This window comes from Cnephaeus nilssonii (genome assembly GCF_951640355.1).
Source record: "Cnephaeus nilssonii genome assembly, chromosome: 5".
In the NCBI taxonomy this organism is placed as follows: Eukaryota; Metazoa; Chordata; class Mammalia; order Chiroptera; family Vespertilionidae; genus Cnephaeus; species Cnephaeus nilssonii.
Genome location: NC_137076.1, coordinates 7,981,036 through 8,008,641, shown reverse-complemented (window position 1 = coordinate 8,008,641; position 27,606 = coordinate 7,981,036). Strand labels below are relative to the sequence as shown.

Below are 27,606 nucleotides of genomic sequence, written 5' to 3'. Positions count from 1 at the left end.
CGGTCGCTCCTGGGTAGGGCCCGGTGTCATTTGTAAAGTTGGCGGCTGAGCAGTTACTCCTGTGGGGTCTGTGTACATCTTCAGTAACTTTGACTTGATCTCGGTCCACCCAGTGATGCTACGATCGCGGCATGTCCTCGTGCGGATGTTTCAGAACTGCCTTAGAGCTCAAGCCTGGTTCTAGCAATAAAGGTGTCTGAAGACGAGCTGGCGGAGTGGCCGTCCTTCCCTGTGCTGCAGGGTCGTCTGTTGGTGGGGCTCCCCCAGGCTCACCTCACCAGCGGGGCCCGCACGCCAGGTGCTGCAGGAGGACTTTTAGGGAGGCCTGGACACCAGACCCAGGGCCTTGCAGGAGCCTGAGAACCCAAGGAGCCCCCTCAGCTGCTGTCCCCACTCCTGCCCTGTAGCTGGGGCGCAGAATGCAGGGAGGCGGCCTCAGGACCAACTTGACCAGCTGCCTGCACCCCACGCCTGTGGTGAGCGGAGCTGTCAGGAGACTCTGTTCCTCTGAGAAGTCCCCACACGATCCTGTTTGGACAAAGGTAGAGGCACAAGGCCCAGAGTGAACCCCCCAATCAAGGTCAGCTTTTGGGGAATGCCACCACGCCCTCCCGCCCTGGCTAGCCTGGCCCTGTGGCCCTGGGGTGGTGGCCCCCTGCTCCCTGAGCCATTTGCCACAGACATGCTCCTAGGACCAGTGAGGCCTTACCCCCCACCAAGGAACTAGCCGTGGGCGGGGTGTGGCCACTCTGCAGGCAGGGTTATCTCAGCTGCCCAGCAGTGTGCCTGAGCCGGGCCAGCGGTGGCCCCCAGGCTGACCAGCAGCCAGAGCCCCGGAACCTGACGTGGCACACAGCCCGGTGTCCTCGTGGCTCGCCCACTCGTGCAGCACTTACAGGCATTCCCCGAGGCTCCAGACGGGCAGGCGGTGCTGCTCTCACCCCACCTAGTCTCGCTGCTTCCTTGGTGCTGGAACGTGCCAGCTGCTCGGCTTTGCAATGGGGAGGGGGAGACTGAGCCAGGTGTAGGGTGGGGTTTCTTCTGCGCCCCATGTTACCCAAGCAGCCCTCCATCCCAGCTGTTCCCAGCACTATCTTCCCTGTAAAAGAGCAATCTGGCTGAAATCATTTGCGGCTTCAGAGACAGCAAGCACAGGTCTTACTGAGTCCTTTGGGGACGTAAGGCAGAGCCGGATTCCCTTTTTCCCGCTGGGACTAAGGTGGAGGGTCCAAGGACACATCGAGATGGCCCGGCAGGCACGTGCTGGGCATCATCTGCCAATGCCACGCGCACACATGCACTTCCGGCCTCAAATGTCAGACCGAAAACAAACGCACCGGTCCTGCCACGTCTCCGTGAGGTGGGAGACGGAGCCGGCCCCGCGAGGAACCTACGAGGTGCGCGGGCCGGCCTGAGGGATGATGGCCCTGGTCCGAGCTGTGGCTGAGTGTCAGCTGCTTCGACCACAAGCACCTCACAGTGACCGGGGCAAAGGAAGCGATGTGGGCACGGCCTGGCAGGAGACAGCACAGCCGGCGGCCCCAGCAGCCTTCACCAGACAGGGCCCCGGCCAAAGACGTTCCAGAAGGGACATGGGAGTGTGGCTTCCCACTGCAGCTCTGCCCCCTGAGGAGCCACCAGGCATATGGGCCACCACATCCGGGGGTGGCACCCGCATGCCCTCCCTAAAATAAGGCGCAGGGAGGGGGCGTGCAGTGAGCGGGCCTGCGGACGGGAGGGGCACGGAGCTGGTGAGTTTAGGAAACAGGACACCCTGGGCCTCGCACCAGCACCACAGTTTTAATTGATTCTCATTCCAGCTTTCCTAAGGCCGTTGGGCGCGTACCGTCCTGGCCGCCTGCCTGTCTGGACACCGGATGCCAGGACGGAGTGAGGCTCTGCTTAGGCCGCTGCGGGCTTTTCGTCTGCATGGGAGTCCCGGGTCCTCTGCTCTGGCCCTGGGAGACCCCTCCTCCCAGCGGGAAGGGCCCAGACCCCCAGCACCCGGGGGACCTCAGCCACCCACACCCTGCCTCGCCGAGCTCGTGCCCAGGTCACTCCCTGTGTTCTCTTGGTTGCAACTCCCCGCACCGGGCCTTGATTTGCTCAGAGACCAGCGCCTGCCAGGAGGCCCTTCAGCAGGGTTCCGGCGTGTCCGTGCGCCTCCGGGCCGTCAGGAGGCCGCCTTGCCAGCCCCGCCACTGGCCCGGGCTGCCTGGAACACACTGAGGAGGGAGGAGATGGTGCCCAGGAGGCCCACCAGCCACGGCGGGAAGCGGCCTGCCCACAGGAAGCCGGGGGGCAGCCAGTGCACGGCGTTGGCCAGGTCGGCCAGGTTGCTCAGGAGAGTCAGGAGCTCCGACTGGATCCGGGCCTCCACGGCCCCCCGCGTGCTCCGGGACCGCTGGCTGTGGGTCAAAGAGGAGTCGTTCAGGGCGGCCCAGGGGTGCCCATGCTGGCCCGGACGGGCAGGGAGGGGCGTGACCACAGACCCTGTTTGTGAGCAAGGAGGAGTCCCTGTCACCCCCAGAGGGAGCCCACGTGACCAGGGCACAGATCTGTGTGGAAAGTCCCAAATCCAATCTGCCCTGCTGACCCCTGGAATCAGTCAGGGAGGCGGGGCAGGTTCCAGGCCCACGCCAGGCACAGCGCTTTCCAGGAGAAAGTGACGCTGCCCCTGGTCCTCAGGAGGCCGACCCTCTCCTGTCCTGCGCTCTGCGGTGCACAGCGTGAGGACTCGGCCCGGAGCCCTGGCTCTGCTGTGTCCTGCCTATGGGGCCTCAAGCAAGCCTCACTGTCCCCACAAGTAAGAGTGCTGCCATCACCTGGAGGCTGTGGTGATGCCCGGTGACCCAGGCACCGCCCCCCCCACCCCCCACGGGCCTTGTGCAGGGACAGGGCTGATAATGCTGGCAACTCAGAGCACCCCCGGGCCCTGTGGGAGGGAGGCTGGCCTTTCTGCCCAGGAAATACCTGGTGACGGTGGCCGAAGGGCTCCTCAGCTGCTGCCTCAGCTTCAGGACCACCCACAGGGACCTGCAACACCAGAGAGGATGAGGGACCCTGCCAGAGGGCCGGAGAAGCAGGGTGGGTGCAGGGGTTCCATCCCCAGTGCTGGCCTGGGGGAGGGTCACCGTAACGGGGCCGAGCTCTGCGGTCAGGGGCTCCGCCCAGCCTGCGGAGGTGACCTGACAACTTTCTGGGCTGAGGGCCGGCCTCTGCAGGCTGAGGAGGCGGCCAGCAGGCGGGCAGCCCCGGTGCTCCCCCAGGACTCTCAGGCCCCACAGAGCGCCCACCGGACTGCCCGCCTGGCCCTGCACCCTGGGCTGGGGGTGGCCGGCTGAGTCCTGCCCGTTGGAGGGCTGGCCCAGCCAGACGTCACGATTGGGAGGTCCAGGCCCTGGTCACACCTCCCAGCCACTGTGGAAGGGCCCAGACGCCCAGCACCCATGTAACTGGAGCGTCTGCCCATCCAGAGTGTGGGACACGGGGCCACACCTGCGGTGAGGTAAGTGGGTCTGCATCAAAGCCACCTGGGGAACTAAGGCAAAACCAAGGCCTCGGCGCCGGGTCCCTGGACCAGTGCAATCAGAACCTCTGGGCCCCTGGCCCCAGGCATCTCACCCCAACCTTCCAGGTGCCTCTCCAGCATTCTGGGGTCTTAAGGACACTGGTTGTGACGAGCACACACACTCCCCCACTCCACACCCTTGCTAACACCAAACACAGAAAAATCCTGGGAAACAACCTGCTCCAAACATGAGTGGCATCAGGCAGAGCACGGGACTGTCAGGATGGGAAACCTCTGTGTGTGATACTGTGATGGGTGTCAGGTTACATCTCACCAAACCCCTGGAATGTGCAGCAGAGCGACACCTAATGTAGACCCCGGACTGGGGGGGGGGGGGGGGGGGGGGAATGCCATGTCCGTGCAGGTTCATCGACTGTAACAAAGGGCCCTCTCGCACGCCATGTTGGCTGGGAGGCCGTGTGGGGGCAGGCGGGAAATGGGAACTCCATTTTCAGCTCAATTTTGCTGTGAACCTAAAACCGCCCTAAACTATAGTCTATTTTTAAAAATGAATGGAATCGAGGCTGCCCCTAAAACAGGAATGATAGATCCCAGCGCCAGAGGTCACAGGCCCCCGGGGAGCTGTAGCTTCGGGAGTATCCAGAGCCCAGCCCAGGCCCCTGTCGGGGTCCCCAAGCCCACGGGAAGGTCACAGACACAGTGACCGTGAACGTGAGGAGAGCTCATATCAAGACAAAGCCCCATCCGTGTAACAAGATCAGAGGAAGGAAAATGTGTCCGCAGAGTGTAAGGTCAAAGGACAGAAGAGGCATCAGAGTATAAGCAGCGGGATCTCTGGGTCCCCTCTGGTCTGTGGGTGATTGGAATCTTCCACTTTGGGTTCGTTCGCTTTCCAGACTGTCTGAGATGAACGTGTAACTAGAGCATCTGTAACGGGGAGAACAAGGGCTACTGAATGTCAGGGCCTTGCCCAGGGCGAGGGACACTGCCCACCTCCCCCAAACCCTCAAGGTCAGGGGTCGGCTGCTTCCCTTCGGGGATCCAAGAGACTGTTGTATGAAATTCTGCCACGGGAGGCCCTTCACCCCCTGTGTTTTCTGGGGCAAGGGACTGAACAAACCCACCCAGCAAATGTGCAGAGAAGAAAAAGTTTGGGAAGAAACCGTTACTTTAAAGTTCTAGAAACCTTACGGTTTTGGGAAGCTATTTTATCCGGGGCCGTTTGCTGATGACAATGCGAGCAGGACTCGGGGACCCAGGTAAAGGCAGCCACGCTGGCTGCTTCTCTCCAGGCCACACGTTATTCTCCCTGGGTCCACTGGGCACCATCATGGCCCCCAAGGATGCCCACGCCCTCATCCCCAGGACCCATGAGTGTGTTCCCTTGTGCGGCAGAAAGAACGCTGCCATGGGACGGAGTGAGGGTCTTGAGTTGGGGGAGAGTCCAGGTGGCCCGATGCCATCACCAGGGGCCTCAGCAGAGGGAGGCAGGAGGGTCGGAGTCAGGGAGGAGACAACAGAAGCAGAGGCTGGAGTGATGCGCTTCAAAGACAGGAAGGGCCGGAGCTCGGGAACGCAGGAAGGAATTCTAGAAGCTGGAAAAGGTGGGGAGCATCCTCCCCGGGAGCCTGCAGAGGGCCCCAGCCCTGCCCACCCCCGAGGTGAGCCCAGGGAGGCCACGTGGGGCTTCTGACCTCCAGGACTCTAAGACAATCAGCGTGTGCGTTCAGAGCCTCGTCTGTGCTGTGCTGGGTGCCCACAGTGAGGTGGCAGCAACAGGAATAGCAGGGCGGCAAAGACCACACCGCCCGGCCTGTCTGCCAGCGGCACCAGCGAAGTGAGCGCTCCCTCCCTCCAGCCTGCGGGGGCAGCGCAGTGCCTACCTGGCAATGCCCAGGAGCAGCGAGAGGCCCCAGAAGGCCGTGCTCAGCGCCCACCACCGGGCCGAGTCCACGTGCAGGATCCTCGCATCAGCAGCCCAGGCGATGTGCTCACAGGGGTAGTACAGCTGGTCGGCCAGGTTGCCCAGGACAGACACACAGCGGACCAAGATGTCCTCCTCCTGCAGGACCAGGAGAGGGAGCTGGGCCTGGGGTCGACCTACCCACTGCCCATATTGGGGAGCCCAGGCCATGCCATAAAAAGGCCATGACTTGGGACCCCCCTCCCTCCCCGCCTCGGAGCCTTCCTGCCCTGCCACAGGCCCCAGGTCCTGGCCAGGGGTCTCCAGGCCCAACCCCTGCACAGGACCCTGAGGGAAGCAGGCAGGCAGGCCTACAGAGAAGCTGGTGGGGCAGAGCTGGGTGGGGTGGTAACACCAGGCTGCAGGACGGGTCCCTCTCCCAGACCAGAGGGTAGTCACCATCCTGGCAAACAGGCAAACAGGTGGTCGGGGTGAGCTGCCACCTGCCGCAGCTCATAGAGGGACGGGCCTCAGGCCACTGTGCTGCACTGTACCCCTGCCCTCCAACCCTGAGCTCTAAACCTCACCCCCTGCACCCAGCCAGGCAGGCCAGTTGAGGCTGCAGGTACCCTAGGGGGGCATTCCTGGGGCCCTGGGGGGGGACAGGTTCACTCCCTGGTGAGCGCAGAGCTGGCACTCGTGTGGATAACGCAGTACTGCTAACCCAGCTGAATATAAAGAAGCTGCATGCCCATCAGCAAGGGGCTGGTTACGCATGCGCGGCCATAAAAAGGGAGGGACGCTTTGGGCCCGACAGGGAATGCCCTCCACGTTGAACTGCGAAGTGAAAAAGCAAGTGGCCGAGTGTCAGCGGCACCCAACTATTCATGTCAAATTGTGTATTGCCACCCTAGCTGGTCTGGCTCAGTGGACAGAGCATCGGCCCTCAGACTGAAGGGTCCCGGGTTCGCTTCCAGTCCAAGGGCATGTACTTCGGTTGCAGGTTCGATCCCCAGCCCTGGCTGGGCGTGTGCGGGAGGCAACCAATCGATGTGTCTCTCTCATATCGGTGTTTCTCTCTTTCTGTCTCTCTCCCTCCCTCCCACTCTCTCTAAAACTCAATGGAAAAAAATATCCTCGGATGAGGATTAACAAATAAACAAAACAAAAAACCTGTGTATTTGCCTGTCAGGGTACAGATCTCAGGAAGGAAAGACAAGAAGCTGACAACAGTGGCTCCCTCTGAGGAGGAAAACGGGACTGGGGGCGTCAGGGAAGAGAGACTTCTAAATTACATAGTTTTGAGGAGTGTGTGACTGTATTAGCTACTTTTTAAATTTAGTTCAAATGAGAACATCTTATCTAAAAAAAAGAAAGTAAAATTGAAAAAAATAAACTGCCACACAGTTGCCTTTAGACAAGCCGCTGCGGGCTGCACCCTTACCTCTGCCCCCAGGCCATACTGCTTGGTGTACAGAAACATGGCCACGTCATCGAAGAGGCGCAGGGTGGTCCTACAGCCGCTGAGCTGGGAGGACACCGCCAGCAGGCGCGCCCCCACGTCCGCCAGGGCCGGACCTCGCTCCACCAGGACCCCGCCCACCAGCTGGCAGCAGTACCCCAGGGTCCGGATCTGCGGGGAAGCAGAGCGGTCAGCACGCTCTGCTCCTGGGCTGAGCGGGGCACGGGCCCTGGGCCTGCGGGTGAGCCGGCAGGAGAGGCCAACCACAAGGTTTTGGTAAAAGCTGAACGTGTGAGAAGGAACGTGCAGGACAGAGGGAAACCAGGACATCGTGGTCCAGAAGGCTCTGCGGCGGCTCTAACCAAGTGCTGGCCCTGGAGACAGATGGGATGGGGACAAGAAAGGGAACCCCGTTTCCCACCTCCGGGGCCTCCCTTTCCCCGCCGGCGAAGGACTAGGCAGAAATGCACAGAAATGCACCCGCGGCTGGGCTGGGAACCGGGCCGGGACGCAGCCCCAGCCCCGCGGACATACATTATTTCAGTAGGAAGGGTTTGGGCACCGTGGCCTGGGTCAGCTTCGCCACCCTTCTCTGTTGGCTTGCACCCTGTAAGCCCTGGTCATCCCTCCCTCCCCCCACTCTTCCCCCCCCCCCCCCCCCCCGCCCCGTGCAGAACAGCAGGGGTGGAGCTAGCCCTGCACGCCCAGCCCCGGGCGGAGCCTACGGGCCTGGAGGCGGTGGGGTCGCGGAGAGGGACTGGGGCTTGGAGGGCATCACCTCACTGCCAACCAGAGGGGATGTGGTCAGCGCCCACATCCAAACCTAACGCCCCGGGATTCCCCAGACCCCCGGCCACTGCGGGCCGAGCGGGGCGGGGCGTGCACACGGGGACCGGCACAGCCTCACCGCGCGGCCCGAGGTCCTCGGGGCCCGGCCGAGCCGCTGCCTCGTCGGCGGCCTGGGGGAGGGGGCGGGGGGGGCGGGGGCAGCCCCAGCCCGAGCGCCAGGGTTCGGCGGGCGCCGCCCCAAAGGGCTGCCGGGGCCCGAGCCGCCCAAAGGTCGCCGCTCGGCCGGGCTGAGCCCCGCGGGCACCGGGGATCCCAGGCGGCCCGGCCCCGGCCCCCGCGCCCCGGGTCCGAGGTTGGCCCAGTCCCGGGGCCTCGGCGGCGCTCCGTCCCGGCCTCACCAGGCGGTCGCGGCCGCGGTACGACTCCAGCGCCGACGCCAGGCCGCTCAGCGCCGCCATGGCAACCCCGCCGTCACCTCGCGGGGCCCCGCCCCGGCCCGGGACCTTCTGCGCAGGCGCGGCCGCAGCCCTTTGTCCCGGAACGGGCCCTTTCTCTCCCTTCAGTCCTCACCTTTCACCTCCTGTTTAGAGAGAGTGGGAGGGAGGGAGGGAGACAGACAGACAGACAGAGAAACAGAGAGAGCAGACAGGGATTGGCTGCCTCCAGGGGCGGGGGTGAACCTGCAACCCAGGGAGTGCCCTTGACCAGGAATCAAACCCGCGATCCTTTGGTCCGGGGGCCACCGCTCTAACCACTGAACCACACCGACCAGCGCCCTGACCCGGCCCTTTGCTGCAAACACTAACCGAGTTTGCTGCGGGGCCGTGCGCCCTGCGCCCTCTGCCCGCGCCGCGCACGTGACGCCCCACGCGGCTCCTCTTTCCCTGCCCCCGCGCCCTGTAACCACCGCCACTGCCACAGGGAGCAACTATTTCCAGCAAAATCACCAAACCGGCTAGCTCGGATTCAAGGCGCTTTCCTTCTCTGTGTCACCCTTTCTGCATTTTCTGCCGAAGTTAGAGAGCGCAGGTTCGGTCCAGAGAGCAGACCAGAATCGGTAACCCGAGTCGCTCCGAGGAGACTGGCGGCTGGGAAGAGGAGATGATGGTCAACTTCACTTTGTGCCACTTCGTAGCTTTTGGATTTTGTGCAATATGCATGCACTGTCTCATCAGCAAGTCAAACACCTTTCTTTTTGTTTTCAAAAAGTTAACACGCCTGTTTACTTTTTTTTATTGTAATGAAAGTCTCCCTTTTAAAAAGTATAATTCAGCCGAAACCGGTTTGGCTCTGTGGATAGAGCGTCGGTCTGCGGACTGAGGGGTCCCAGGGTCTGCGGACTGAGGGGTCCCAGGTTCGATTCTGGTCAAGGGCACGTACCTTGGTTGCAGGAGGCAGCTGGTTGATGTTTCTCTCTCATCGATGTTTCTGGCTCTCTGTCCCTCTCCCTTCCTCTCTGTAAAAAAAAAAAATATATATATATATTTTTTTTTAAAAGTACAATTCAAAGGCATTTAGCACATTCACGGGCTGCATAAACAGCACTCCTTTCTAATATGGAAACATTTTCATCACCCTGAAAGGACATGGTGTCACTCAAGCAGTCCCTCACTCCCCCTCCCCCACCTGGCGACCAGCATCTGTTTTCTGTCTCTGGAGTCCCCGTCCGGGGCATTTCATATAAATGGAATCACAGTATGTGACCATTTGTGTCTGCCTTCTTTCCTTCAGCATAGTATTTTTGAGGTTCATCCACACTGGGGTTTATAGCCGTACTTCATTCCTTTCCAATAATATTCCATCATACGGATGGGCCACATTTTGTTATCTGTTGATTGGCTGATGGACATGGAGGCTGTTTCCCCTTTTGGCTGTTGTGAAGAATGATGTGGACGTGTGTGCATGTACTTGTTCAAGTCCCTGCTTTCGGTATCGTTGGGTAGAGACCTAAGAGTGGAATTGCTAGATCATATGGAAACTCTACGGTTGACTTTTTCTTTAATATATTTTTATTGATCTCAGAAAGAAAGGGAGAGGGGAGAGAAACATCAATGATAAGAGGGAATCATTGATTGGCTGCCTCCTGCACACCCCCCACTGGGGATTGAGCCCACAATCTGGGCATGGGCGGTTGACCGGAATCAAACCCGGGACCCTTCAGTCCACAGGCTTGCTCCATCCATTGAGCCAAACCAGATAGGGCAGTGGTCGGCAAACTCATTAGTCAACAGAGCCAAATATCAACGGTACAACGATTGAAATTTCTTTTGAGAGCCAAATTTTTTATTTTTTTTTTTTTTTTTTTTTTTTTTTTAATTTCTTTATTGATTAAGGTGTCACATATTTGTCCTCATCCCCCCATTCCCATCCCACACCCCTCCCCTTGGATGCCCCAACCCTCTGTTGAACTTAAGCATTGGTTAGGCTCATATGCATGCACACAAGACCTTTGGTTGATCTCTCCCCCCTCCCCCCACCCTCCCCTATCCTCCCTCTGAGGCCCGATAGTCCGATCGATGCCTCCTTGTTTCTGGTTCTGTTCTTGTTCATCAGTCTATGTTGTTCATCATTTCCCCTAGATGGGCGAAATCATGTGTCACTATAGATATACTTATAAGAATTGAATGTGCGACGAGCAATAATAGTTATGCTGACAGGCAAATGAATCAGTCTGTAGTGAGTTTCTTTCTGGACCAACAGTTCTTTTGAGACCCAATATCAATGTCCACCGGTTCCCTATGAGTACATGTCGGCACTGACCCCTCAGCTCTGGATGGTGGACAAATGGTGGTAATGCAGGTCCGACTCCCTCTGGTTTGGTCTCGGCTGGACCCAGGGGCACTGCTTCACCCGGATCCAGGGGCCCACGGCCTCACCTGGACCCGGGGCCAGGCTCACCCGGATCCAGGGGCCCGCGGCCTCGCCCGGTCCCGGGGCCCAGGGCTCACCCGGCTCCAGGGGCCCGCGGCCTCGCCCGGACCCGGGGCCCAGGGCTCACCCGGCTCCAGGGGCCCGCGGCCTCGCCCGGACCCGGGGCCCAGGGCTCACCCGGCTCCAGGGGCCCGCGGCCTCGCCCGGACCCGGGGCCCAGGGCTCACCCGGCTCCAGGGGCCCGCGGCCTCGCCCGGACCCGGGGCCCAGGGCTCACCCGGCTCCAGGGGCCCGCGGCCACGCCCGGACCCGGGGCCCAGGGCTCACCCGGCTCCAGGGGCCCGCGGCCTCGCCCGGACCCGGGGCCCAGGGCTCACCCGGCTCCAGGGGCCCGCGGCCACGCCCGGACCCGGGGCCCAGGGCTCACCCGGCTCCAGGGGCCCGCGGCCTCGCCCGGACCCGGGGCCCAGGGCTCACCCGGCTCCAGGGGCCCGCGGCCTCGCCCGGACCCGGGGCCCAGGGCTCACCCGGCTCCAGGGGCCCGCGGCCTCGCCCGGACCCGGGGCCCAGGGCTCACCCGGCTCCAGGGGCCCGCGGCCTCGCCCGGACCCGGGGCCCAGGGCTCACCCGGCTCCAGGGGCCCGCGGCCTCGCCCGGACCCGGGGCCCAGGGCTCACCCGGCTCCAGGGGCCCGCGGCCTCGCCCGGACCCGGGGCCCAGGGCTCACCTGGCTCCAGGGGCGCACGGCCTCGCCCGGACCCAGGATTCAGCCTCACCCGGACCCAGGGGCGCACGGTCTCGCCCAGACCCAGGATTCAGCCTCACCCGGACCCAGGGGCGCATGGCCTCGCCCGGACCCAGGGGCCCGCGGCCTCGCCCGGTCCCGGGGCCCAGGGCTCACCCGGATCCAGGGGCCCGCGGCCTCGCCCGGACCCGGGGCCCAGGGCTCACCCGGCTCCAGGGGCCCGCGGCCTCGCCCGGACCCGGGGCCCAGGGCTCACCCGGCTCCAGGGGCCCGCGGCCTCGCCCGGACCCGGGGCCCAGGGCTCACCCGGCTCCAGGGGCCCGCGGCCTCGCCCGGACCCGGGGCCCAGGGCTCACCCGGCTCCAGGGGCCCGCGTCCTCGCCCGGACCCGGGGCCCAGGGCTCACCCGGCTCCAGGGGCCCGCGGCCTCGCCCGGACCCGGGGCCCAGGGCTCACCCGGCTCCAGGGGCCCGCGGCCTCGCCCGGACCCGGGGCCCAGGGCTCACCCGGCTCCAGGGGCCCGCGGCCTCGCCCGGACCCGGGGCCCAGGGCTCACCCGGCTCCAGGGGCGCGCGGCCTCGCCCGGACCCGGGGCCCAGGGCTCACCCGGCTCCAGGGGCGCACGGCCTCGCCCAGACCCAGGATTCAGCCTCACCCGGACCCAGGGGCGCACGGCCTCGCCCAGACCCAGGATTCAGCCTCACCCGGACCCAGGGGCGCACGGTCTCGCCCAGACCCAGGATTTAGCCTCACCCGGACCCAGGGGCGCATGGCCTCGCCCGGACCCAGGGGCACGTGGCCTCACCCGGACCTGGGGCCCAGCCTCACCCTGACCCAGTTCCCAGCCTCACCCAGACCCAGGGACACGCGGCTTCACCCGGATCCAGGACCCAGCGGGGTTTCGTCTTCTTGATCCCATTTCCTGTTGGTCAATTCCATCTCAGTAATTCCTTCGGCCATTTTCTCAGAGCTCCAGGGCAGCCGCCGCAGAACTCGTTGGGCGGCGGGCTCGGCGTAGCTCCGGTGTGCCCGGTGCGCGGCAGCGGGCTGGTCCGGTGTTGCTGCGTCAGCCCTTGGGTCTGCAGCGGTGGCCAGTCACCGAGCGTGCGCACCTGGCCGCTTCCGTGGCGTTGAGATTCTTGAAGGACTCGGAGGTCAGCAAGCGCGGAGTCTCCCACCCCATGACTCCCAGGGGCTTGTCTGTCCGTGCTCGGCAGCGAGTGGGGCCTTCCCCTCAGCCGGAGACCGCTGGGGGAACTGCGCCGAGCACGTTCCAGGCCGCCACTGTGTCGTCTGAGCCGTAGTTCTTAAAGTGTGATCTTTGGGTCGCCGGCATCAGCATCATCCCGAGTACCCCTCTCTTTTATTCTAGTTGTAGAGCGTCTGCTCAGTCAGCCCTCCGGTGGTTCTGGATGGTGTCTGCTCCGCTCTCCCGTCGTAGACTCAAAATTGTTGTGGTAGGCAGCAATCAGGCTTCCGCCCTATGCCTCCATCTTGGTCTTCCTTTGTATAGTTAAGTCTTGATTGTTGTTGGTGTCGCTGGGAGGAATTGTCCTCCAGGCCGATTGGCTGTGCGGATCCTCTGTGACTATAAAGGAAGAGTTGCTGTGTAGGAGACAGATTTATGGGCCGGGGCTTGGTGCAGCAAGGCTTTGGCGCTCACTGAGTCTGCCTCTAGAATGTGTCCTTTATATGAGTGGTTGAAATCTGGTGTCATCTCATACCGACCACTAGATGCCCTCGTTTCTGGGTCTCCAATGGTGTGTAGGTCAGCTACTACCTGAGACCACTCAGCAGGACTTATGGCAAAAACTGCAGTTTCCTCCTCCTGTCTGAGCGTCCCTAGAGCAGTCCGACTAGAACCGCAGTTTATCTGGTCAAGCTGCCACAGGGCAGGCCACCCATATGCAAAAGCCGTTGCTTGGAGCCCAGGTGTGCCTGTAAGACGTGCGGGGCGGAGCTGCAAAATGAGCTGGGCGGGTCCCAGGGCGGGGCGAGTCTCAGGGCGGGGCGGGGCCTCAGGGCGCCACCAGACCATGGCGAGGCGAACCGCTCTGGCTGCAAGTCCGCTCCTTCTGCCCTCCACGCTTCCAAGCCCCCTCGCTCCGCACTCCAATGCAGCAAACACTGATTGCTGGGCGCGCCTCCGCAAGGAAGTCACTCCCACTCTCCGATCCGAAGGCCGAGAGTCGCGCCTCTCCCCGCAGGCGTCTGGGGCGCTAATCTCCCCTAGGGTTGGAACAAAAGCCACAAGTCCCTTCCCCCGACCCACGCGCCTCCGCACCTCAGCTCCTCCAGAGTTTGCTCTTTCCTCTTCTCTCTTAGCTGTAAATCCACCATTCAGCCTGCTCTCCTGTGGTTCTGGGTGGCAGACGCTCTGTGCGCGCAAAGTTCCTTTGTTTAACCTTGTAATTGTTGTGCGCGAAATTCCCTTGCTCGACTCTGCTGCCCTCCCGGTTCTCCTCTCCCAAAATGGCCAGAGGACCCGAGTGTAAGACAGGAAGTCCTAAGAATCCTCCAAGTCGGTGTTGGCGGTCTCCGGGGCCCCGAGGATCTCAGTGGGGAGCTCGGTCGGGTCGGTGACGCGGGTGGGCCCGTCTCGCAGAAAGATGGTCTCTTCCTTCACCGAGAGCCGCTGCGCCGAGTCCGCGGTCGCCGCCACAGCAGTTGCCGCGGCGCCCACGAGCCCATGGCCCCGGCTGCGGTGCTGGCTGAGAGTAGCCTCCGCCCGGTCTGGGGAGACGCGAGCAGGAGTCGCCGCGCTTGCCAGTCCATCTTTTAGTTTTTTTTTCGGAACTGCCATGCGAGGCAACAGATCAGCCGTTCACCTCCGCCGCCATCTTTTTTCCTATCGTCAGAGCCATTCGAGAGCCAAATTTTTTAAACTTAAACTTCTTCTAACGCCACTTCTTCAAAATAGACTCGCCCAGGCCGTGGTATTTTGTGGAAGAGCCACCCTCAAGGGGCCAAAGAGCCGCAGTTTGCCGACCACGGAGCTAGGGCTGTGGTTGACGTTTTGAGGAGAAGGTAAAACACTGTTTTCCACAGTAGCTGTACCATTTTACATTCCCACCAAGGATGCACAAAATTCTCCACATTCTTGCCAACACTTTTGTTTTGCTTTTTCAGAGTTATTATTATGGTCATTCTACTGGATGTGAAGTGGTATTTCACTGTAATTTTGTTTTGTCTTTTCCTAATGACGAATGATATTGACTGACTGCCTTTTGCAAAATATTTCCTCTTGATTTCAACTCCTATTACTCGTTCTGCCTCGCCCACTCCTTTCCAACCACTGCCTCGTTCCTATTCCTTGAAGCTGCAGCTCATCCTGCCTCAGGACCTTTACATTGGCCGTTCCCTCTGCGTGGAATGCTCGCCCTCCAGACACCCGCTTGGCCCCCTCCCTCGCCTCCTCCTCAGGTTTACTCAGACATCATCTTCTCCTGGGACCTCCCGGTCACACGGCCGCCCTTCCCACCCACGTCTCCTGCATCAGATTTTTCTCCTTAGCTTGTAACACTATCAAGTGCAACTGTATATTTTGTTGCATTAGCTAGTTGTCTACTTACTTATCTCGCCTCAGCGGAATGCAAACTACACCAGGGCAGGGGTTTTTATCTGTCTTGGTCGCAGCTGTATCCCCACAGCCTGGCACAAAACCAGCTCTCAGGAAGTGTCTGCCTCCAGGGCTCAGCTGCCTGTCCAAACTCCCTTTGCTCTTGTACCCACACTGTCCTGGGAGGCCTGTCCACTCCCACGACTTGCCTAGCCCCCTCTTCCCTGCCTCTCCCCTCCCCCAATTTTGACCAGTCTCCATCTCCCACCTGGACGTGTCCCTGTGCACCCTACAAGCCCCTCACACCCAGCAAGTCCCACCCTGACCACAGCGTCATCCCCACATCTCGTTCTCCCACGTCCCCACCCCAGGGATGCCCCACAGCCACCCAGCCACAGGGGACCTGGACGCCACGCGTCCTCTTTCCCTCCACACACGCCCCATCCATGTCCCAACAGTCACCAAAATATCCCTTGAACCCACCCGATTCTTCCCAACCCACAGCCCCCTCCATAAGGAACCCCCATCTCTCACCTGGACCCCAAGCCCCTGCTGCCCCCGGGCCTGCCTTCCCACAACACCCCGAGAGATTCTTTAATCCCCACACCCAATCACAGCCCTCCTTGCTTAAGACTAGGGTGCAGGGATTGGTGTGCCCCCCAGCCCCCAACTGGAGACACTGTTCCTTCCCAGAAGGAAATCTAAGCCAAGCTCTGGGCCTGCAGAGGAAGAGGGCCTCGGGCTGCAGAGCCTGCCTGAGCAACGGGTCCCTTCTCTTGAACCTATGCTGTCCGCTGCCACCTTGTAACAGCCCCCTCAGGCAAGGGCACAGCCGTGAACTTCACAGACCCTGCCCAGCCCTCCCAGCGTCCCCCACCATCTGGCTAGGGCTGAGCTTGACCTTTGAGAAAGAGATAGGAGCTGAGACGAAACCGGTTTGGCTCAGTGGATAGAGCGTCGGCCTGCGGACTGAAAGGTCCCAGGTTCGATTCCAGTCAAGGGCATGTACCTTGGTTGCGGGCACATCCCCAGCCGGGGTGTGCAGGAGGCAGCTGATTGATGTTTCTCTCTCATCGATGTTTCTAGCTCTCTATCCCTCTCCCTTCCTCTCTGTAAAAAAAAATCAATAAAATATATTAAAAAAAGAGAGAGAGAGAGAGAGAGAGGAGCTGGCCTGCTGTTCCCCGCTGACCTTGGCGTTGCTGAGAGCTGGCCTGGCAGTCACAGCAAGGCCCTGGCGTTCTCCGGCTCCTGCCAGACGCCAGTGCTTTCACCGTGCCATCATCAGACAGGGCCACGCAGCGACCGGGGTGGAAGGACACGAAGTAAGGCCCTTCACAGTCGCGTCTGACAGCGAAACGTGAGCATTGCCCAAGAGCAACAGCGGCCAGACGCTGCTCCGGGCCAGCCTGCGCCGCTGCCGCTCCTTGACCGATCCCAGCTTGAGGCCTGCTTCACTCCTCGGACTGCTGGGTAAAAATCAAGGTCCTCAATAATAGTTCCTTCTCCCTCGCTTCCTGCAGCACCGGGGGCCCTACCTTCCCGCAGAGTTACGACAGCAAAACTGTATCCTGAACATGAGACTTGTTCAGAGACCAGACCTTGTTCCCAAACTAGAAGAAATCATAGCTATGTGACATAGTTAGCTACAATGGCAATCATAATGCAATGTAAGTGATTCGGATCAATAGGTTGTAAACCTTAAACTCTCATAATGTTGCATGTCAATTATATCTCAAAAAAAGAACCCATTCAGCAGGTGATCAGGGGTATCATGAACTCAGATGGGTTTACTACATTTATATCTTTATTTCATGTCTGTCTTTTTTCCTTTCACAGATTCGTTATTGTGGTAAAATATGCATACAATGTGCAATTGCCATTTTAATCATCTGTAAGCGTCCAGTTCAGTGGCATTAAGAGCATTCACACTGTCGTGCGATCATCTCCACCATTCACCGCCAGAGCTTTGCTGTCATCCCAAATTAAAGCTCTGTCCCCCTTACACACTAACTCCCACCCGGCCCGTGTGGCTCAGGGGTTGAGGGTCAAACCTATGAACCAGGAGGTTACGGTTCGATTCCCGGTCAGGGCACATGCCCGGGTTGCGTGCTGGGGCGTGCAGGAGGCAGCCAATCCATTATTCTCTCTCAACATTGATGTTTCTATCTCTCTCTCCCTCTCCCTTCCTCTCTGAAACCAATTTTAAAAATAAATAAAAACCCCACTAATCGCACATCCCCTCTTCCCTGTCGTGTACGTTCTTTTTATTGGTCAGATCCTCTAAAAACAGAACGTCAGACCTCCAACCAGTGAAAGCCTGCGGTGCAGAGCCCACTTCTCCTTTGGCTTTTCTGTTTTCTTCTTGTTAATCCTCACCCGAGGAGTTTTCACTGATTTTTTTAAAAAATATTTTTTATCTCTTGGACGGAAGGCAGGGAAGGGTGGGTGGGTGAGAGATAATCAACCAAGGACTGTGTATGCATATGTGGGTGGCCCATGGACACAGACCATGGGGCGCTGAGGGTCTGGGGTGAGGGAGGCGGGGCTGGCTGGAGGGAGTCAATGGGGAAAAAAAGGGGACAGATGTAATACTTTCAACAATAAAGAATTATTTAAAAAATAAAATTAAAATAAAAGATATTTTTTATCAAAGCTCTTAATTTTCTAAACCTTCTAGGTTCTTTCTTTCTTTCCCCCATTTTTATTTTTATTGATTTCAGAGAGGAAGGGAGAGGGAGACAGAAACATCAGTGGTGAGAATCATTGATCGTCTGCCTCCTGCACGTCCCCGACAGGGGATCGAGCCGGCAACCTTCAAACTGTGACCTCTTGGTTCATAGGTCAACTCTCAACCACTGAGCCACGCAGGCAGGCTCCACTGATTTTTAGAGAGAGTGAAAGGGAGGGGGAAGAGACAGAGAGAGAGAAACATCGATGTGAGACACATCGATTGGCTGCCTCCCACTTGTGTCCTGACTGGGACTGGAGACCAAACGTGCCATCTAGGTGCGTGCCCTTGGCCAGAATCAAACCCAGGACTCTTTAGTCTGCAGGCCAACGCTCTATCCACTGAGCCAACCCGGCCAGGCTAAAGCCCCGCTTCTTAAACCTCCCAGAAGCCCCTGAGACAAGTCCAAGTCTGGTAAGTCCCTTTCCCCCCTCCTGAGAGGCGCAGCTCCCCTCGGCGTGTGCTCTTCCCAGCTGCCATGAGAAATAAGCCCGGATTTGTCCAACCACAGCTGTGCTCCTCATGGTCGTGGGCGGGCGGGGTGGCCCTGGCGCCTTAAGGGTGCCTGGGAGCCCGCGAGCCCTGGAGGGACAGTAAGCGGGGAACGGCGCAGAGATTTCCCAGCTTGTGCCGGACACTTAGGAGGCAGATGAAGAGGAAAACTCAGACAATGGTAAGGAGACCCCGCAGCCTCTGTGTGAATCCTCACTGCCGCTTTCCCGAGTGGTTACCATCCCCAGCTCCATCTTCCAGGGACAAAACAGACTTCCCGGATCAAGTCTCCCGGCTCGGCAGGCTCCCTGAGGCCCAGGAGGCAGGGTCCCCGGGTCTGGCTCCCTGCGGCCCAGGAGGCAGGGTCCCCGGGTCTGGCTCCCTGAGGCCCAGGAGGCAGGGTCCCCGGGTCTGGCTCCCTGAGGCCCAGGAGGCAGGGTCCCCGGGTCTGGCTCCCTGAGGCCCAGGAGGCAGGGTCCCCGGGTCTGGCTCCCTGCGGCCCAGGAGGCAGGGTCCCCGGGTCTGGCTCCCTGAGGCCCAGGAGGCAGGGTCCCCGGGTCTGGCTCCCTGCGGCCCAGGAGGCAGGGTCCCCGGGTCTGGCTCCCTGCGGCCCAGGAGTCAGGGTCCCCGGGTCTGGCTCCCAACGTTCCTCCTCGCCGCCCCCGTTGCTGGGGGACCATTGTGACAGCGGGCAGGCCCTCTGAGTCACAATGGGAGGGGCTGGGACGCCCCTGAATGCAGCGTTGGAAGGAGCATGTGAGGGTCCTCTGGGAGGCTGGGGACAGAGGGAGTCGAGGGTCAGCCGTGCCACGTGCATTTTCTAAGGCTCGTCAGCTCCCATGCCACCCCTCGAGGTAGGTACCCCACCTTCTTCATCCCTCATCCCTCATCCCTCACAGGAGCCCAGCTACTCATTGCAAGGTGACTCCGCTAATAATTTTAATTGTCAGATTCTTCCATAAACCATCTGACACCTTCTTAACGCTCACCTATTTAGGTGGCAAACTGATCAAAACAAAAACAAAACCTCGCAGCGTAGACACTAAAACCCGTGGTTGGGTGAGGGCCCTGAGGCATGTTTTCCCGAGAGGCCAACATGGGAAGCCCGGGCTGACGTGGTCTGGGAGGGCTTCCCGCCGGCGGTGAGCGGAGCGGAGCGCTGCTGGCACCCGGGGCCTGGTCTCCGCGGAGCAGGGAGGGAGGGCGGCGGGAGAGACACGTCTGCTCCGAGGAAGGCAAGAAAGTCCTAGTCGACGAAACAGGGTCCCGGGAGCCTGGAGCTGAAGGTCAGAGAACTGGGTGCGAGGCAGGCGAACCCTGACCGTCCGCGGCCAGGAAGGGGCCCAGGGCATAGTCAGGACCCAGGACAACTGCAGAGGCAGGGCCCCAGGGAGGGTATGGCCGAGACAGAGGGGCTCCCAGACGTGGAGGGGCGAACCAGGCCTGACACGGACTGAGGCGAGGGAGAGGGCGCCCTCTCAGGCACACGGTAGGACTGCTCCCTGGGCCTGCCCACCTGCTGTTCACCTGCCAGCAAAGCTGCCCGCCAGGCGCCCAGGGGGCCCTCCCACCTCCTTCAGGCCTTTGCTCACCTGTCACCTCAGGGATGCTTTCCTTTTTAAGTCCGCAGCCTCCCCCGCTGAACCCACATCCTTCCCCCCTGAACCCCATCCTTCCCACCTGAATCCCATCCTCCCACCCCGAACCCCATCCTCCCACCCTGAACCCCATCCTCCCCCCTGAACCCCATCCTCCCACCCTGAACCCCATTCTCCCCCCTGAACCCCATCCTTCCCCCGTGAACCCCATCCTTCCCACCTGAATCCCATCCTTCCACCCTGAACCCCCATCCTTCCTGAACCCCCATCCTCCCACCCTGAACCCCATCCTTCCCCCGTGAACCCCATCCTTCCCACCTGAATCCCATCCTTCCACCCTGAACCCCCATCCTTCCTAAACCCCCATCTTTCCACCCTGAACCCCATCCTCCCACCCTGAACCCCATCCTCCCACCCTGAACCCCATCCTCCCCCCTGAACCCCATCCTTCCCACCTGAATCCCATCCTTCCACCCTGAACCCCCATCCTTCCTGAACCCCCATCCTCCCACCCTGAACCCCATCCTTCCCCCGTGAACCCCATCCTTCCCACCTGAATCCCATCCTTCCACCCTGAACCCCCATCCTTCCTGAACCCCCATCTTTCCACCCTGAACCCCATCCTCCCACCCTGAACCCCATCCTCCCACCCTGAACCCCATCCTCCCCCCTGAACCCCATCCTTCCCACCTGAATCCCATCCTTCCACCCTGAACCCCATCCTCCCACCCTGAACCCCATCCTCCCACCCTGAACCCCATCCTTCCCCCGTGAACCCCATCCTCCCACCCTGAACCCCATCCTCCCACCCTGAACCACATCCTTCCCACCTGAATCCCATCCTTCCCACCTGAATCCCATCCTCCCACCCTGAACCCCATCCTCCCCCCTGAACCCCATTCTCCCCCCTGAACCCCATCCTCCCACCCTGAACCCCATCCTTCCCCCGTGAACCCCATCCTTCCCACCTGAATCCCATCCTTCCACCCTGAACCCCCATCCTTCCTGAACCCCCATCCTCCCACCCTGAACCCCATCCTTCCCCCGTGAACCCCATCCTTCCCACCTGAATCCCATCCTTCCACCCTGAACCCCCATCCTTCCTGAACCCCCATCCTTCCACCCTGAACCCCATCCTCCCACCCTGAACCCCATCCTCCCACCCTGAACCCTATCCTCCCCCCTGAACCCCATCCTTCCTACCATGAACCCACATCCTTCCACCCTAAACCCCCATCCTCCCACCCTGAACCCCATCCTTCCTACCCTGAACCCACATCCTTCCACCCTAAACCCCCATCCTCCCACCCTGAACCCCATCCTCCCACCCTGAACCCCATCCTTCCTACCCTGAACCCACATCCTTCCACCCTAAACCCCCATCCTCCCACCCTGAACCCCATCCTTCCCCCTGAACCCCCATCCTTCCACCCTGTGTGACTTGAGTTCCCACAGCACTGGTCACCTTCCATTTACATTGCAATGCATGTTATTATATTATTACATAATAATAATTTATTTACAATTACTACTATGTATTATAATTGTGATGTGTAATAAGCTCACAATGCATTATTATATTACAATATTGTTATGTGATGTTATGGTCTGTCACCTCCCTGCCCCATTATCAACTCCACAGGAGCAGAGCTCTTGGCCTGTTTATATTTATATATATTTTTTATTTCAGAGAGGAAGGGAGAGGGAGAGAGAGAGAGAAACATCAATGAGGAAAGCGATTCATTGATCGGCTGCCTCCTGCACGCCCCCTACTGGGGATGGAGCCCACAACCCAGGCATGTGCCCTTGACAGGAATGGAACCTGGGGCCCTTCAGTCTGCAGGCCGATGCTCTATCCACTGAGCCACACCAGCCAGGGCTTGGTCTGTTTTGTTAACTGATGCACCCCTTTCCAAGAGCCTACGTCCGGTCCTGGCAGAAGTAACTGTCAAATAACTGATTTGTCGAATTTTGTTTTCCCTGGGCCCAGTGCCCGGCACACACAGTGAACGACAGCATGTCCTGCGGGCACCCTGCTCAGTCCGCGTCCCCACCTCCTCACAGGTGCAGCGGCGCCCGGCGATGGCCGCGGGGGCCCAGCTGCAGCGCCCGATGGCGGGGCCGGACCTCTTCAAGGCCTCGCACTTCACTCTGGGGTCAGACGCGCGGCTGCAGGCGAGCTGCACGCTCTCCACGGCGCACCGGGACTTCCCGCCCTACGCCGAGGCGGCCCCCGAGCCGCCCAGCCGGCCGCCGCCCAGGGCCACCCTCTTCCAGCAGGACGCGCGCTGGGCCAGCGAGGAGCGCGTGTCCGAGGCGCACGCGGCGTTCGTGCCGCAGCCCACGCAGTCCCGGGAGCTGGAGCAGGCGCGCACGCTCGCCATGCAGGCCAGCCACCTGCACCTGCACGCCGACCCGCGCGGGAGCGCCCTCCTCTCCACCACGCGCGCCGACTTCCGCTGGCCGCAGCTCCCCGCGCGCCGCAGCCAAGGGCGAGGCCTTGAGGACGTCCGGCCCCGCCATCGGGCGCTGCAGCTGGACACCCGCGGCGCGCGCCTCATCTTCCACCGCGACTCGGTGCCGCCTGGCGACAGAGCCAAGCTGGGCATTCCGCCGACCACTCACCAGGCGCTCTTCCCGCCCCACGACGCGTGCCCGCAGCCCCGCGCGTCCTGCCGCCACCTCGGTGAGCGCACCCCCGACGCCCTGCGCTATTTGCGCAACCCAGAGGCTCTCCAAGCGGGCGGGACGCTGCACCCGCCCCCAGGGGACGTTTGGCAATGTCTGGAGATCAGTTTGGTTGTCACAACTGGGGAGGGGATGCTCCTGGAGTGAAGAGAGGCCGGGGTGCTGCTAAACACCCTACCATGCACAGGACAGCCACCCACACTAATTATCCAGCCTCAGAGGCCAATAGTGCGAGGTTGAAAACCGCTGGACCCTCAATTTTTGCACCCATGGAATGGGCATGTCTCCTGGATCCTATCCGAGGCCGTGCTGGGGCAGAAGCACTGAATGCTGGGCTGGGGGTCAGACACCTCTGCTAAGCGACCCTCGCCCACCCCAGCGCTGCTAACTCAGTTCTTGAGCAACTGAGCCTTTGACCTCTCACAGCCTTAACAAGGGGTGCATCGGCAGAGCCCCCTTCGCGGCAGCTGGTGAAGCAAACAGAGCCCAGAGTGGGGGGGGGGGGGGGGCTGGCATAGAGTGAGCGCTCCCCAAAGAGCAGCTGTCATTCGCGGTTTTCCAATTCTTAGTCTCTAGGGGAACGGCTGGTGGAGATGGCTAGTCAGAGTCCCTTCAAGCTGGGTCCAGGGATTGTCAGACCTGGATCTGACTCAGTTCTGGTTCTGAATTTCTGTGATTTTTTTTTTCCTTTTTCTTCTTCTTTTTTGTTTAAGATTTTTATTGATTTTTTTAGAAAGAGAAAGGGAGAGGGAGAAAGAGAAACATTGATGTGAGAGCCAAACATCATTCGGCAGCTTCCTGCACCACCCCCCCGCCTCCCCCGCCCACCCCACACCACCACCACCACCACCAGGGATGGAGCCTGAGGCCCAGCACGTGCACAGTGCCCTGGCCCGGAATGAACCTGCAGCCGTTTGGTGCGATGCCCAGCCCACGGAGACACAGGGGCCAGGGCTGAAATCCTGTGATTAGCCTCAGAGAGGCTGTAAAGTGAAGGAGGGGCTAATGCCAGCGCCACGCACACCCCTCCCCCCCCCCCCCCCCCACACACACCCAAATGAGGTGCAAAGCACTTAACCTAGATATCTGGCTCGGTACTTGGTAGTTGTTATTGTTATTGTTATTGTTATTGTTATTTTGGGTGTTTGCCAAGCAGCCCTCAGGCTAAGCTAGTTAGTGGACTGCCTACTGCCACAGTGGGCCTGAGGCTGCAGGGACCTAACCCCATTCTCTCCCTGTCATCTTGCCACCCTCAGGGGGCCCCTCCCCCCTCAGGTGGGATCACGGGAGAGGGGACCACAGGAGATGTGACCACAGGACCTCCTACCAGAGTCAGTTCCAGGCCCCGAGGGGCCCACCTGCCTTGATGTGTAAGAGGGTAAATTAAGTCTGCTGTGCGGCTGGGGAGGGCAGTGGGCGGGCCGGGGGCCTTGCCTTCCACCCCCGTCCACTCACAGGACTCCTCCAGTGTGGCACTGGGAGACGTCAAGATTGGCTATGGGCACATGTCTTCCGAGCAGAAACAAGCCTACAGGCCCAAGGATCTGCCCCCAGACAGGTACAGAGGGGCCATGACCCACTGGGCCACCAAAGGCGGTGGGGCCAACACTGTGCCTCTGAGGTCTACTGCATGCAGACCGGGCCCACTGGTGCCAGATCTCCCACCATTAGCACCACATGCTTGCCCACTAGGAGCCCTGCCCCCATCCCTGTCCCCATCCCTTTTCCTGGGAGTTTCCAGGGCCCAGGTCAGATGGATGCCTCCCCCCACCCGCCAACCCCCTCCACTTTATATGCAGGTATGACAAGGCCCAGGCCTCAGCCTGCATCCACTCTGCGAGCTCTGGTCCTGGAGACGGCCTCTTCCATGACAGGACCACCAGTGCTGAGCACTTCTATGCCCGGGAGCCAGGTGAGCGCTGAGGGCTGGCCTGCCCCTGGCTCCAGGGCAGCCTCCTAGAGCTGCTGAGCCCCACCCTGCCCCTGGCAGAGCCTTTTGTTCATCACAGTGACCAGACTCCGGAGTCACACATCCTGGAAGGGAACTGGCGCCCTGGTCCAGGCAGCCTCACCACCTCCATGAACTTCTTCTATGGCCAGGTCAGTGGGAAGTGGGGGAGGAGGCAGGGCTCATGGGGGAAAAGAGCTTCCCAGGTAGAGCAAATGGCATGTGCAAAGGCCCTGAGGTAGGAGTAAGCTTGACACATGTGCAGTGCTTTCCTGAATCTATTTGCGTGATCTAGGGTGAGCCCCTTAACCACCCCCAGCCTCAGGGACCCTGTCTGTAAAATGAGAGAAGACCAGCTCTGAATGCCATCAAGCGGGCGTCCAGAGAGGGTGTGAGCTGCCCAAGGTCATTCAACTCTTCCCTCCGACCGGGCCTGGGGACATCCCGGACATGGGAGCTTCCTAGTGTCATGGGGTCCTACAGCCGCCACCGGTGACCAAGCCAAACGGCCGCCACATACCTCATGAGAAGCTGCAGGATCACGTGATCCTAGGGGAGTCCAAGTTGCTGGGACAGTTCTTCCAGACCACCATGGGCACGGACTATTACCCCGCCGGCACAAAACGGCCCGAGAAAGCACCCAACCTGCACTTGCTGCCGAGCAACCTGCCGGAGGGCTTGGGCAGTGAGTGAAAACCCACCCTGAAGGCCCACCCCCTGCCACAGCTCTGGCCCCATTCTGGTTCTACTTCCAGGAAGGCTACATCCCACCCCATCGACCAAGATCCCAACTCTGGCCCTAGACAACCCGCCCCCTCGTAGTCATGACCACCCATCCCCCACCTCCACCTCCACCTCCACCTCCACCATTGCACCACCCTCTCCCCAGTCAGGCTCTGGCTGGGTTCCCGACCCACTAGCCAACCCTGCCTGGCCTCACCCCCAACATACATCTACACGTCCGCTGCCCTGGCCTTCTCAGCCCCCCTCCTTCCCGCCTCCTAATGCAACGTCAGCACTGGCCCAGCTGCACCCTGAACCCCTACCCATTCCTGATCTCCTATGTCCCTGCCCTCTGCCGTCTGACTCTCCTCCCTCAGCCCCTCAGCTGAGCCACCCACACTCAAATCTCCAGAACCAGATTTATTAACCACGAACCAGAAGATGCTGAAACCACACAGAACAGCTCCGGCCTCCGTGACCCAGGAGATGCTACAGCGGGTGAGGGGGGGAGGGGTACCTCCCTTACCAGGGAGCCCCCCAAATCAGTGTAGAGTTATCTCAGGATGCTTATAATGTACCTCAGACTCAGAATTAGTCTCAGGTCCACTCAGGGTCACCCCAAACTCAGGGTGATCTTTATGTCACCCCAGCCTCAAGGTCATTCCAAGCTCATCCCCAGGGTCATGCCGGGGTCAGCTCAGAAACCTCTCTGTGTGTCCAGCCCCCAGTGAGACCATGAGCTGAGGGTTATCTCAGGGTTGCCTGGAGTCACACCAGCCCTTGAGGTTGTTCCAGCTACTCCCCCAGTTTCTCATTCAGCTCCTGGGTCAGCCCAAACTGGGGTCCCTTTTGCCCACCTCCCCGGAGCCCATGACCAAGTTTTGATCCTCCCAGGGTGGTGAGCCACAGGGTGGCCCAGGGGGGCCCGCCACCCTCCAGGCTGCCCTGCCAGGCTGCCACCCTGATTCCACAGTGCAAGTACAGCCACGTGGAGCCCCCGCTGGGTAGACAGCGCTTCTTCTTAACCCAACACAAGGACCAGTATGCCTTCAAGTACCAGGGCCCAGCCATGCTGACATCGCGCAACTTCCAGGAAAGCCACCTGCCACTGGGCTCCTCTGACCTGGGGGCCTGCTGGGGTGGGAAGGGTGACCCTCAGGCCCCCCAGGTCCCTACCTACCCATGCCCTAGCCAGCAATAAACTCCACCCTGGCAACACCCAATCCCTCTCCATCAATCAGACATGGAAGAGGATGCTTGGATGAATGGGGCGGTTCAGGAAAGAATGACTCCCTCAGAAGACTCTGGAGGTTGCCCCACTCTGGGCAGGGAGGCCTTGCCCCAATTTGTGGACAGACTCGGTATGAAATGTTCAGGTGCCATGACCATTTATGAATGACATGGAGAGGATGGAGTTAGTGTTGAACAGAGGCAGCGTGGCAAGACATTGAGAATGCAGGCTTCTGTGGCTGATGGACAAAGTCCAAATCCTGACTTCTCCCTGCCCTGGATTGTAGCATTGGGCAAGTAATTTAACCCCTCTAGCCTCAGTTTGTTCATCTGTAAAATGGAGGTAAATAACTCTCTCAGTGAATGTTATAAATGAGAAATGTGTGGCTGGGGTAAAGGAGGGAGAGAGCTTATCTTCTGAAGATAAAGGTGAGCAGGTGAGAAGAAGGTGTGAGGAGATTTCAGTTGATCAAAGACTGGGTAGGGCTCAGAGCGGGTATGAAGGGGTCGACATGATACTGGTCCTGCAGTTTCCTCCATTGTGGGCAGAGGCTGGAAGATTACTGGTGCACTGACTGGTTGGGTGACGAGTCAGAACTCACAAAATCCATCAGGACATGATGAGGTTCAAGGTGTAGGTGTCCAGCCAGCAGCAAGATGAAACGGGTGGGAAAGAGGAGGATGGGTTGGGGCCCCTGAAGCCTATGGGTAACCTGTTTAGCAAGTATGGAAAGGACCAGAACCTTGGACAGCACCTACCTGGAAGGTCTGGGGTCTGGCAGGACACTAAGAAGCTGGGTGGTTCAATCTGGGATAAGATGGGTCTTGGTGGCCATACCTGGGACTTGCCTCTGTAGATTGTTGACAATCAAAGAATGAATATGGCCCTAGCTGGTTTGGCTCAGTGGCTAGAGCAGTGGTTCTCTACCTTCCTAATGCCGCGACCCTTTAATACAGTTCCTCATGTTGTGGTGACCCCCAACCATAAAATTATTTTTGTTGCTACTTCATACCTGTAATTTTGCTACTGTTAATGAATCATAATGTAAATATCTGTTATGAAGTAGCAACGAAAATAATTTTATGATTGGGGGTCACCACAACATGAGGAACTGTATTAAAGGGTTGCGACATTAAAAAGGTTGAGAACCACTGGGCTAGAGCATTGGCCTGAGGACTGAAAGGTCCCGGGTTTGATTCCGGTAAAGGGCACATGCCCTGCTTGTGGGGGGCGTGCAGGAGGCAGCCAATCAATGGTCGTCTTTCATCATTGATGTTTTTTATCTCTCTCCCTCTTCCTTCCTCTCTGAAATCAATTATATATATACTAGAGGC

At 60.0% G+C, this 27,606-nt stretch overlaps 2 protein-coding genes across 5 annotated transcripts; one reads left to right on the top strand and one right to left on the bottom strand.

The window, feature by feature from the left end:
- Positions 1-721: 721 nt before the first annotated feature.
- On the bottom strand, positions 722-9,127 carry PEX11G (peroxisomal biogenesis factor 11 gamma; the record flags this gene model as incomplete). Of its 4 annotated transcripts, XM_079773194.1 has the most annotated exons (6): positions 9,067-9,127; positions 8,639-8,774; positions 6,880-7,068; positions 5,416-5,594; positions 2,974-3,036; positions 732-2,408 (listed from the first exon to the last, which is right to left on the bottom strand). In XM_079773194.1, the coding sequence occupies exons 3-6, from the start codon at positions 6,916-6,918 to the stop codon at positions 2,174-2,176; spliced, it is 516 nt and encodes a 171-aa protein (XP_079629320.1). In that variant the 5' UTR covers positions 6,919-7,068; positions 8,639-8,774; positions 9,067-9,127. The 4 variants fall into 4 exon arrangements, with proteins under 4 accessions (XP_079629317.1, XP_079629320.1, XP_079629318.1 ...); XM_079773191.1 differs by lacking the exons at positions 8,639-8,774; positions 9,067-9,127 and adding an exon at positions 8,085-8,586 and having other exon boundaries at positions 722-2,408; XM_079773192.1 differs by lacking the exons at positions 2,974-3,036; positions 8,639-8,774; positions 9,067-9,127 and adding an exon at positions 8,085-8,592 and having other exon boundaries at positions 2,174-2,408.
- Positions 9,128-21,764: 12,637 nt separating this feature from the next.
- Positions 21,765-26,542, top strand: SAXO5 (stabilizer of axonemal microtubules 5; the record flags this gene model as incomplete). Its single annotated transcript, XM_079772699.1, has 8 exons — positions 21,765-22,368; positions 23,627-23,748; positions 23,828-23,928; positions 24,170-24,282; positions 24,361-24,470; positions 24,802-25,003; positions 25,454-25,539; positions 26,015-26,542. 8 exons carry the CDS (start codon positions 21,765-21,767, stop codon positions 26,240-26,242), a joined length of 1,566 nt encoding a protein of 521 aa, XP_079628825.1. The 3' UTR covers positions 26,243-26,542.
- Between the last annotated feature and the right edge of the window lie 1,064 nt (positions 26,543-27,606).